The sequence below is a fragment of the Folsomia candida genome, unplaced genomic scaffold (assembly GCF_002217175.1).
Source record: "Folsomia candida strain VU population unplaced genomic scaffold, ASM221717v1 Fcan01_Sc036, whole genome shotgun sequence".
Classification (NCBI taxonomy): domain Eukaryota; kingdom Metazoa; phylum Arthropoda; class Collembola; order Entomobryomorpha; family Isotomidae; genus Folsomia; species Folsomia candida.
This window is the reverse complement of record NW_019091228.1, coordinates 951,965-964,915: the sequence shown is the minus strand read 5'-3', so window position 1 is coordinate 964,915 and position 12,951 is coordinate 951,965. Positions and strand designations below refer to the sequence as shown.

General features: G+C 37.3%; 1 protein-coding gene across 1 annotated transcript; it reads left to right on the top strand.

The window, feature by feature from the left end:
- The first annotated feature begins 399 nt into the window (after positions 1-399).
- LOC118439477 (cathepsin K-like) lies at positions 400-6,898 on the top strand. The gene is made up of 5 exons (XM_035860801.1): positions 400-458; positions 1,024-1,124; positions 1,327-1,391; positions 5,874-6,054; positions 6,117-6,898. Exons 3-5 carry the CDS (start codon positions 1,371-1,373, stop codon positions 6,470-6,472), a joined length of 558 nt encoding a protein of 185 aa, XP_035716694.1. The 5' UTR covers positions 400-458; positions 1,024-1,124; positions 1,327-1,370; the 3' UTR covers positions 6,473-6,898.
- Positions 6,899-12,951: the final 6,053 nt, after the last annotated feature.

The window sequence follows — 12,951 nt, the reverse complement described above, 5'->3', positions numbered from 1 at the left end:
TTATTTTAAAATTCCATCAAGGCGAAAACTATAGGCGAAAACTATCAAGGCAGTCTATAAAACACAAAAATATGGGATGGGCTTATTTCTGAGCGTGAAAACTAATCCCCTCTAAATCGGAGATGACCACCTTGCACGTCTGCATTGTTAGTCACACTGACCCGCAAAAGTGGAACGTAATAAAAACCGGATCACGTCGGCGTTTAAAAAATCCAACTTGATTTTATTTTCTATGCAACTAACCAAATAAGTAAACCCTCATTCATACAAGACGCGATATTTGCATACATATGTAAGTTTATAAAACAGACTAATTGTGTCTATGCGAAAAAATACAAGTCAACTTTTCAGCCAGTATAAAAAGGAATGAGAAAATTGCAAAAGTTCAACACTCGTTAAGTGAGATCGTAATCAACCTCAGGAAAGTCATGATGTGGAAGAAAGGAAATCTGGGCCTGGTATGTATACAAATAAGTGCACAGATTATTTTTTATTTATTTTTGGAATGTTCGCTGACCTCAAAGTAATCACAATGTTTTCAAAATTTAAAAAATGTGGTATTTCATGTACATATTTATGTACATCTGTACATACTTAATTATTATAATTTATGTACCAACTATTAAATACTTTCAAGCCATTTTATGTCAAGATCTTATTCGTTCGTCCGTCTGCCTGTCGCACCGTGAACAGGATAAGACGAGAACTCCTCTTGAAAAATGTACCTCTCGTCAGATAACCTGTCCCGGGGTTTGGCCGGGGGCAAACTGAGATTTTTCCTGAAATTAAATCAATTCATTAAATGCAGTGAAATCAAGTTTTCCTGCCCTTCGGTGAAAGTGGCTGGGGTGAAATGACACTATACAAACTCGATGGTTGAGGGAAAATAGAATATTTACATTTGAGTAAAAATAATTAACTTCTCTCTTCCATAAAAGTTTTCATCCAAGCTACTCCTTAATTTTAATTTGTAATCTAAATAAATTTGTTAATCCGTGAAAATTAATGTTTCCAAATTTTCAGGTTCTATTGACACTTGAATTTTTGCAACATTGCGCCGGAAATTCGCTTGAAAAGAATCAGAACCTAGGGAACTGGACGAATCGAACCTCCAGGCAATAGAGGTGGCCCTTCATTATTTATGGCGGGTGTTAAGTAAAGTTTTCGTAAATATGTAGATGTGCAACTCGGCTTTAATGTCAAGTGTTAAGCACATAAGGCTTGCCCACTAAGTGGTCGGACTATAATTCATGAAATATTTATGCACCAGTGTTAAAAAATTGTCAATTATGACATTTGAATTAATTAATCGGATATACATTTCAGCTCTCCATTCCCGCCACCCCCACAATGGGGATTCCCGTTTTGGAATGATGGCGCCACTCCGCAAGGTGAAAATTATCTTTTAGTTACATATTTCTTTACACTAAAAATGATCAGAACCGGAATTTCCAGGGACACAATAAATTTGTTCTTGTTAAAATCATTTTTTTCTAATTGGAAGAATTAAAATTTTTGTGGGCATTTTTTAAACTTGCTGTACTTTTATAAATTAAAAAACTGGGTTGTAGAGAAGAAAACCTGGGAATCCATGTATTGCCGCTTGTAGGACTTCGCCATCTTTGTCCATCTTTGAGAAATACGATGCCCCATTTTCGGTTTGTTGCGACTATGGTCCGTCGAAGTAGAACAAGTTCAGCTTCGAGCAAAAATTAGACTGCAACACGAGCAAATCTTAACAAAATAATTTTTTTTGACTCCCTCGAAATTCCGGTTTTGGTCATTGCTGCTCCAAAGCAAAGCTAGTAAAATATCCTAAATATGTATATAATAATACCATGCTCATGCAGTCTTGAGGTACAATTTACATAAAAATGATCCAATTGACCCCTAAAGATTAGGCCTCCTAACCTTTAGAGGTCGAGCACAGTGGCCGCGGAAGATGATTTTGACCGTGGGGACATACTTTTCGAAAAAAAACGTCGAAAAAACAGGTTCTTGATTTTGTAGTGTACTGAGATTAGCCGCTCTGGTTTTCCTGATTTACGTTCTAAGTCTTGCAAAAAGCCGTTATCCATCAAGAGTTCAAGTGTTCAATAGTGAATTTTTGGGTGCGTTCATTTTGATCCGCATCAATTTTGCATAAGATGCAATTTGTATGTACAGGAATTGTAATGCAATTTGAAGGTATTGTTATAAATTGTAATCCGTCTGAAATGTTTCCAAAATCACCTCTGCTTTGAAGTGCTCCATGTAGGAATAGTCGTTCCAAGGTCTTGAAAATACTTCAGCTTGAATCAAATAACTTTAACACCTTGTCTGAAAATCTTCCTATATCTTATATTATTTTTCCTAAATAAAAGAATTGTATATTTTTAATTATTTCAATATAATCCATAATATTAGCATAACTACAATAGATATATAAATGAAATTCTTTATAACATAAATATCTCCTCCAGCTTGTGTCCTTTTGGAAGGGATCCTAAAATGGATGCTACATTCCCTCTTTGAACAGTAATACTCATTCTCTGCAATAAAAAGGATGTCGCCCTCTTCTCTTCTGTGATGTTTGTGATTCTGGACCCGATTACTTTAATAAATGACAAGCCATCTTTACCCCAAATCCCTGTTGTTTCGATGGCTATTGGGACAAAAAGGAAACTGTCCATAAGTTGTTCATATCTTTTCTTCTTCCGGTCCTCTGCTTTCTCAGCTGCTACTCCTGGGCGAATACTAGTTTGTGGGAGGTACGATGGTGCAAATGTATCGGAACACGTGAAGTCCCACACTACCGATTTTCCTCTTGCCCATGGAATAAGTGTGAGACCATCTGGACGTTTCCCAGCTTCACGGGCACACCCGGCTGGCTCTTTAATTATAGGGACTCCTGCAGATCTGAGGGCTCTGGCGATGATATCGTTGGCTGCGGCATGACGGGAGTGACGTCCAGCACTATTTTTGCAACTGAGACCATGCTAGCCTTTCGTGGACACTTGTTCACCACAAGAACATTTGTGGGGCTGGCAGATGTCACAGCCTAGTAGAAGAGCGGCGGCGATGCGAAACGTCTCATTAGGAAGATGTGTGCCGAGTTGAGGAGAGGGGATAGCGTTGAGCCACGCTCCAACATTGGGTTGTGACATGGCGTGATAGCGGGCTTTGTCTTCTAATGTAGTCGCATTAGTTGTGAGGTGATTGATTACACCTTCCTGTTGTGGTATTTCCCATATTGCCTGGATACCTCGTATCTCGAGTGGAGGAAGTGGCGATGAACCAAGTGATTTCCAGCGTTCCTCTCCTTCTTGGATGGCGGTATCGATGCCATGTAAATGTGGTGGAAGTAGGCGTTCCGCAAGAGGCAGGGAGCTATAGATAGACGCTAGAAAGCACGGAATCGCCACATCTGTCTGAAAAGAGGTTAACCTTTTTCACTTAAAAACGTCATATGACGTCTTTCAAAACATGTCGCTAAGAGACCAAATACATACGTCATAAGGTGGATCTACTAAATAGTGGATCACTTGGTGCGTTTAGTAGCGAAGTGGTCAAAAATAGGTTTCAAAATCTGAAAGTGATGTGCAATATGCCAAATATATCTAACCACATGCCACAAAAATTTCATAAGTTTTGAATGGAAAATAAATTTCGTACACGATTTCAAAGCGAAGAAGTTGGGAAACAAGTTTTGGATAAGTACCAGAATTTCATTCACAAAGACTCGAAGAAGACCTGAGTACATTTCAACGGAGTTGGGTATTGCCGTGCAAAAATCAAGACATGCATAAAAAAGTATGGAGAATCCGAAAATGTAAGCTTCAAATAACTACCATTTGAAAAACCATCATATCGACCCCTCAAAAGTTAAAAACGATTGAGCAGTTTTTTGAAAATGCTCCATCCACGTCGGTGCCTGACGCGGCCATGAAGTCAAAGATTAATACAAACCACTTGTACCATATTAAGGCCTATAAAATGGGGGTCAAAGCGTATGTAAAGAAATCTCCAGCAAAATGTACGTGAACTGAAGAAAAAATGGTAACGGCACCAACTCTGAAGCTGTGCAACAAAAGTTTACCAAAAAGGTTGGTCATTCATGACGAGTCCTACGTCCTTAAAAACGCGACAGAAACTCCGGAAAGGCAATTTTTAATGGCAAATGTGTCTCTCAACTGAGAACCGAAGAGAAATTAAAATGTTTTTCGAAATTTCTCAAAAAATCTCAGGTTTGACTGGCGTTCTTTAAATTTGGGCGTGTTCTGGACCCCTCATTTTAGAAGGGCTGTGGGGACGCACAGGTTTGTTTTCAGAAATGTGTGATAGTCCGTCTGATTCCTTTCATCAATGAGTATCAAAAAATATAAATCTTATTTCGGGCAGAACTTCTTTGAACCCAGCCAAAAACGTGGTTGTGTTTCTTGAGTGAGAGTTTCTTGAGTAATTTTTAAGGAAGCCTTCGAAATCCTAATCCCAAACCGTTAGTAGTTTGTGTAATTTGGCAAAATCATTACAAATTTCCGATGTAGAAATAATTTTTTGGTATTATTTTGTATTGCATTTATTTTGTATTTGGCATCATATTGTGGGTATTCACGTCACTAAAAAACGTCGCTTCGCAACACATCTTCGCAACTTTGCGGTGTTTGCGAAATCGGTATCGTGAACGACTTATTTTATATGAAAATGCGTAAATTGAGTATTTGCAAAAAATAATTCATTTGGCGGAAAAGTGTAAGGTTGTGTGGCAACATTTCCAGAAATGAGGAGAAATTAAAATTTCACTTGGCGACGAGTTTGCAAAAAATAGTTTACGACGATAATAGATTTGCTTCGCATGTTTCGTAAAAAAATAAAAAAAATCTGATTGGTTGTCGCGTCGCAACTCTTCGCAAACATTGCAAAGTTGCGAAGATATTTTGCGGCGTTTACGGCTTTTACGAATTTGATGTGAATACCCACATTGTATATACATAGGATAGTATATTTCGAAGAATATTTTAGTATATTGGCGAAGCATATATGTTCAATATGCATTTTCATTGATCTATATTGCCCACCACTGCAAACTGGAATGAATATAGACATAATTTTCAAATTATAGTCTTCTTGGATCCATGTTTTTTATCTATAAATTTGGCCCTCACGAGACCGTGGGGACAAATGCATTGACTGTCCCCACGGGGAAATTTCCGTGGGGACATTGTCCCCATGTCCCCACGCTTCCGCGGCCACTGGTCGAGCAGATTTGTTCCACTTTGGAATGCTAACTTCAAATTATAACCGTCTTGAAACAAGGACGACGAAACCTACACGAGTACGGGCAAAGACTGAAAACTTACCTTATAAATACCACTAGGCCAAAGTTTTGAGTTTAATAAATGCCACGCAATGCACCTAAAATCATAAGTAATCCATCGTTGTGTTAAATTCCGCAGAGTCACGACTCCAATCTTTGTCTCCGGTCACTCAAATATAATCCAGTTGATACATTCAAATTTGCACTTGATTTTGTCATGTAATTTTTCAAGTTATTATTAATTTACAGCATACCTATTCTGTCTTTTTAAAGTTAAAAAAATAAGTACCGTAAATACTCTATTTATAGCCGGGTCTTGAGCCCAAGTTTGAAAAATTTAATAAGCTTATCCGTCTTTACATGTATGGCATTCGTTCAATGCCTGTTCTTAGATGCTTCAAGTTATGAATGACTAAAAATAATTTACCCGGGTCTCTAATCATACCCGGTTTGAAACTATAGTAGGATTTGTGCCGTCTTTGGACCCAGCTATAAATAGAGTATTTACGATACTAATTTTTAAATTTAGGAATTAATAACATTTCCCAACTAAATAAAATTCCTTCATTATGCATAGTACCTTCCCAAGGTACCAGATTCCATCGACTGGAGAACCAAAGGTGTGGTTGGTCCTGTTAAAAATCAAGGTTCGTGTGTGTCCGCCTGGGCATTCGCTGTGGCGGAGGTAGTCAAAATCCGCCATGCCATAAAGACCGGAATATTCCTCCCCGACCTCTCTCCACAGCAACTGGTAGACTGTAAGAGTAGCATGGCAAAAGTATGTATATACAACTATCATTTTGAATTAATCTCATCCCAGGTGACACATCAAACGTTGGATGTGGGTGGGGGGGCCTTGCGCACTCAGCCTTTCAGTATGTTCAACGTTACGGTCTAATGAGTTGGCACGACTACCCGTACGTCGATGAAAAACAACCCTGCGCCTACAATGCAAGCAAGGTGGTAACAAAAATAAATGGGATCGGGGTGCTTCATAATGAGTATTACATGCGGGATGAAGTGGGGTTGCGTGGTCCGGTAAGTATATGCAAATACTACATATTATTTATGTATATTAACCTTAACCACTTTTATTTAGCTGTGTTACCTGGCAGCCAGATTCTGGCTTGCATTGTATTTATTATTTTTTTGGAAAATTGTCTTTGTTCATCGTAAAAAATTTGGAAGCAAAAACTTTTAGTATTACCTAACCCTGTTTTCTTTTTGTAGGAATTGTATTATTTCAGTTCCACTGGTAAACAAAATTCGTTTCAGAGCAATGAAATGCATTAATTTACAGAATTTTTGACATAGCATGAAGCCATGCAACTATTTATTTCCCTCAAACTGCAACTCCACACGCATAACTAATTCTAAACAGTCTTGAAATACTTTAGTACCATTGGGATTACATTTGTCCGAACGGAGTAAATATTTACATATGTCTGTGACTCTACCGCCACGGTAATAAATTTATTATTCGGTGGTAGGAATGTGTTGCAAAACGGCTAATATTTTTAAATCCGCGGATGGACTAATTACTAGGGTTGCCGCGGGTAGCAAAAATGCTACCCGTTACCCGACCCGCTACCCGCAGCACAACTACCCGTACCCGCACGGGTACCCGTGTGGGTACCCGTTACCCGCTACCCGTTATGAGAATTGGATAAAAACAAACAAACCTTCAGAATAAATTTGATTTAATCAATTATTTGCTCATTTAGGTTGGTTAGTAGTTTGAGATATGTAATGCTGTGCAACTAACGAATGCCATAATTTGCTAGATGTCATTAGCTGTTTCTGAAATCAAATTTTTTGGCTTTCAATGGAACCTTTTTCAAGCTCGACCGGGATTTCTTAGCTATTAATATCAAAAAATCAAGCCAACGATTAGGAATTATGTATGCATCACTTACATATCTATCTTTCTTTTGAATGGCCCATTTAAAAAAACTATTGGGGGTCAGAGTTCAGAGTCCATCATGGTGGACACCGATGAAAGACCGGTGAAAGTTAAAAATTAAACTTTGCCAATATTTTCTTCAAAGTGGTCATTTAACGGAAAGATACGTATCAAGCGATTCCTAATTTTTGACTTTACTTCTTGATATACTCGCTAAACAAACCTGGTATAGCTTGAAAAAGGGTTAAACGTTTAGTTTGATTTTTTTGTAATTATGATTTAAATGAAGTTTTCATTAAAAAAATAACGACAAATACAATTTTTGCTTTGAATCGGATTTAGATTTTTCATATTCAAACCACAAATTGAAATCACCTCAGACTTACATAAATAGACACAAATTTAACCCTTTAACGTGTATGATTATCAACAAGAAAATGCATTAAATCGGGGACGCTATAAGTATGTTGTGGTCATGAAGCGGGAGGAGAAATTCAGGAGTTTTAATAAAACTCGAAAAACTGAAAAATCAAAAAGTTTAACATTACGTTGTATAGAGAAATATCCAAATTTTCGGGAAGAAAATCTTCAAATTTAGTATTGTGTTGGCATAGGAGAAATCCCTCAAAATTGCAACAAAATTTAGGTCGTGGAGAGAAAATGATGAAAATCAATGACCTCGTAGAAACGACAATTGTCGTCCTTCCGCACCATGACCACGATTTTTCAGACGACTTTTGTCGTTCTCCCGAATTAAACCATCTACTATAATAAAGTGGTAGTATGATCCCTGGCTCCGTGATGCGATGCAAGCTGCCCCGTAGAGGAGACAAAGAAAGAAGCGGAGCCACCACTGCATGAATAAATGCATGCATGAAATGTACATGCTGCTACCTACTGCATGAGTCTGAACTTCGCCTGCACTCATCATCATCCATCAATAGTGGTTATCATGATAAGTGATCGTGATAAACACTATTAATTAATTATTTTAGTTTGAGAAACTTCACCCACAGCGTGTGGCATATCAATTCGAATGTATTTTTGACGCTAAATCCAATGCCGTCAATGGTTTTAACCTCCGTGGCCCCCGTGACCTTCCCGTGACCGTGGGGGCTAAATATGGCTTATTCGTGATGTCGCATATCAATTCGAATGTATTTCTGACGCTGAATCCAAATCCGTCAATAGCTTGGCGTTAATTGTAGAAGTTAACGGGGTTTATGGAACTTAACGGGAGCGTGAAGCGTCGGAGTATAAATAGTTAGCTATGTAGTTACTCCCACGCGACGGGAATTTAAGTAATTAGCTATTCAACTACTCCCATAGGGGGAAATCAAATTGTACTGTGACCAGGTTAATTAACATGCAATATGACTTGGGCAAGCCCTCACTCTGATGTATGTATGTAGTATGACAAAGTCTCCACTGGGAATTATTTAAAGTATAGTATGACGGATTTTTCGCTTTGGGCATACCCCCCACTGGAACTCTAGAACCTGGCCTTGGCCGGGCTATACGCTAGTTTCTTATAAAACGACTATTGTCGTCGTTACGCTTTCAAAGGGGTTTAAGCCAATTTATTACTGATGTTAGAGGGCAGACAGATTCTACTTGAGAATAAAAAATTTCTTTGCATTTGCGGAACGTGAAAAGTATTTGCGGCTGCGGTAACTTCTGTGGCTTCCGAAAAGACACGCTCGTTACAAACGTTTGTTGCTGGCAAATTGCAAATTTTGAAATGAGTATATAATAAATAGACGCTTTTGTTGGTAAATGGACTAATTTGCTGCTAACTTTCTTTGTGAACTGATTTACGTCGAAAATTAATTAAAAACCGAACTACCCGTTACCCGTGCGGGTAGTTCCAGCTACCCGCAGATAACGGGTACCCGCAAGAATCATGCGGGTATGCGGGTAACGGGTACCCGACCCGTTACCCGCTGCAACCCTACTAATTACTACCAGTCGATAAGAAAATATTACCTTGGCTGTCGAGTCATACATATTTACTCACCTGCTGATAATATGTACTTTCTTCCCCGATTATTTAGAGTTCAGCCTTACAGCGATATGTTTACTATATCGCTTTGAACAGATTGTTGCATCACTCAATATGGCTAACCTAAACTACTACAGGAGCGGTATTTTCGATTACCCCAACTGTGGAAGCAACCCTACTCAATTTCTAATAATTGTCGGGTAAGCTAAATAATTTTTTTGTGGTATACATAAATACATATTTATGTAAATAGTTAATCATGGTCATTGCTCATGTGCATAACTGATTTTGTAGATATGGAAAAGAAAACGGCTTGGATTACTGGATTCTTAAAAATTCTTGGGGCCCAGCTTGGGGAGAGCATGGGTATCTTAGAATTAGCAGGAATAGAGGCACGTGTGGAATCAACTTCTTAGTTTCTTTTCCGAAGGATTGACGACTTGAAACTTTTACATGAACGCCCATGTTTACCAATCATTTACACAAATCGGTGAATAAATTTGGCACTAAATCTCGTTTTACATAAATGACGACCGATTTTGATTGCTTCCGTTGGATTAGTGTGTTTTCCATCTTGCTTTCTAATCTTATTTTTAGAAGCTATGGTCAGGAGTCTTAATAAATTTCAAAATCTAGACTTTGGCATGGAATGGATCCTTGAACATAGATTCATATAGAAGATGCAGAGTAATAAGAATGTATAAGCCACATTGAAAAGCCGGAACCAATAACAGAGGACGGCAAGGTTTTCGACCCCTCCCACCCAGGACAACTCTCAAATATCGTCTGTTTGATCTTGTTGTCACAATAAAAGTAAATTCCGGATTCTATCACCCTCCTAAGCTTTGCAACCTCTGATTTCGTCACCCATCCATAGTCTGGTAATTTCTAGTAGATTTTCTTTTGCATTACATGGTCCTCACTAACTCTGTATAAATGTCGTGTAGTCTCCGATTTATGACCGAGAAGAAGGACCCAATTTCTCCGTTGTTGTAATGTATTATGAATTGCAAAGGCAGAATAGTCACATCGACTTAATAAGCTGGTCAATTCGGTTGGATTTTTTATATGCTTAGATATTTGGACAATCTTGGAGTACTTCCAAAGAGAAAAAATGGAATCAAAACAGTTTCTTATTTTGAAAAATTCCGAAATTTTAGACATTTGTGTGGTATTTAATTTAGCTTGACAATAATTAAACCGCACATCGCAATTCTTCAAGGCGTTCGTATTCTTTATCTTATCCTTGTAGTCAAGTATTTCATCTTTCTTCGCATACGTCAAGTTCAATCGTGCGATGCATTTTAAAAAAACCATACAGCTTGTGGTACGTTGACCCAGGCCCGTACCGACGATGCTTCTAGGTGGAGCGCTAGCTCCTGGCCGTACGGCCCGGAGGGCCGTACCGGCAGGCCCTATACACTAGATATAATTGTCGTATCACACGCCGCAGGATAAATGCATATTGAGTGTGGAAAAGTGTATGGCAGAGGTGCTTCATGTGCGAGGCCGGATGTTCCTAGTCAACGATTTAACAATTTTAAGCCCGAATCTACTCTTAAGGGGATTGACCTTTAGCTAATGACAACTTTGATATGTGCCATACAAAATATAGGACTAAAATTTCAGACGTACTTCCACGAATTTATAATTAAATAAGGTTGCCCCGAAGTAGTGATACCCGGCTACCTGGTACTCGGCCTAAAATTTTTGCCGGCTACCCGGCCGGGTACCGGGTAATATTTATTTACATATTAAAAATAACGGGAATTTTTCTACTTTTATCAAGAATTTGTCAGGAATCACCTTACGACAATGTCTTATTTATCATTGCAATAATTTTACAATTTTGTGCGGCTAACAAATTTGTTTCTTGAAGGGATTCAAGATTCCCCTCACGAACCAAATTTTGCGAGACTTTGGAAGTGATATCATGCGAATCCATAAAGAAGTCTATTTGATCTTATCTTCATTAATTTTCGAAATTTCGCTCGCTGATGATCGCGAGTGCGCTCAAAGTAATTTTAAAATCTGTATATAATTTCCACATAAGCATTGTCCAACGTAGTACCCATTCTTTCCAAATACATTATTTTATACCTAGTACAAAAATGTAATCCCTTGGATTATAAGTTTTTAAGGTTTTGCATTTCTGGTAAGAAAATTGAATATTTACAGATAATTCTTTGATTCGAGCGAAGACACTTGTCGTATTATCTATATTATAATTTCGAAAAGTCCGTCCCGCCAAATTTTCCGTGACATTCCTGCATTCTAATTGGTTGCCGGCTTCCCGGCTCCACCAATCACAGCACGGTTATGATTTTGGTTATGATTTCGGTTATGATTACGGTTATTATTTCGGTTATGATTTCGGTTATGATTTCGGTTATGATTACGGTTATCATTTCGGTTATCATTTTGGTTATGATTTCGAGAATGGTCAACAAAAAAAATTCTTAACAAATTTAAGAAAATCCTTAGCAACGTCAAAAGAATTCCTTAGCAACGTTAAAAAAATTCCTTAAGAACGTTAAAAAATTCCCTTAGCAATATAAAAATATTTCCTCAGCAACGTCAAAAATTCGACTTAATAACCTCAAAATATTCCTTAGCAACATTAAAAAATTTCTCTAGCAACGTTAAAGAATTTCTTTGGCAACGTTAAAAAATTTCTTTAGAAACGTTATAAAATTTCCTTAGCAAAGTGAAAAAAAATTCCTTACCAACGTTAAACAAATTCTTTATCAAAGTTAAAAAACTACCTTAGCAACGTTGAAAAAATCCCTTAGCAATGTTAAACAAATTCTTTAGCGAAGTTAAAAAATTTCCTTAGCAACGTTAAACAAATTCTTTAGCAAAGTTAAAAAAACTGCCTTAGCAACGTTGAAAAAATCCCTTAGCAATGTTAAACAAATTGGCATGCATTTAAAGCCTCTCCAATTAAATGAGAAGTACCCTCCAAATATTTCAGAAGTACCCTTTATGGATACCTGCCTCTTAAAGTTATTTTTGAATTAGGATTTTGGTGGCAAACTACCTCTTAAAATAATGTACATATCTACAAGCCATAATTTCAGCATTTTATATATGTAAAAAGCGTATCATTTATATGCAATTAAAGTTAAGGCTTCCATAAAAGCATGCATTTTAAAAACTACATGGTACTCAAGGCTGTTGTGGACTTAACAGGTTCTTCACCCTTCCGCTTGGTACAGGTTTTGGGTTCAGAACAACATCGAAAAATTCTTTTATAATTGCTTGACGAAATTCATCTTTAAAAATATACGATAATCTCAGAAATTCGCAATACATAAATAATTCCGATCATTAATGTAAGGGTAAAATTTAATGGGCCCTGAGATTATCTTAAATCGTCAGGTAAAAATGTCTTAATTTATCTTATCTTAATTTACCCTGAGTTTAAAATTTTTAAATGCCGAAATGTCTTAATACAGCCTGGTAAAAAAATCGGTAGTTTATAAATGTAAGACGTAGAAACGGATATACTTACAAATCAAAGTAAGATCAAACCAAAGCAATATCAAACCAAAGCCTGTGGAAAGCTTGTTATTTGTCAGTGTGAAATATTAAAGCTATTTTTGACAATCTTGCAGTCAAACAAACTAATTTTTAAGCAATTTAAAACGAATTAAAAAAATGTTTTTCATAAATACATCTTTTGGGGATCTAAGCAATTAAACATTTTACATAAAGTCTGAAAGTCTTCTTGAAAGTCTGTACATTAGA

Coding starts and splice junctions, on each gene's coding strand:
- LOC118439477 (XM_035860801.1), top strand. CDS start 1,371: ATGATGGCGCCACTCCGCAAG. Junction 1,392..5,873: donor TGATGGCGCCACTCCGCAAG/GTGAAAATTATC, acceptor CATTATGCATAG/TACCTTCCCAAGGTACCAGA. Junction 6,055..6,116: donor TCCACAGCAACTGGTAGACT/GTAAGAGTAGCA, acceptor ATCTCATCCCAG/GTGACACATCAAACGTTGGA.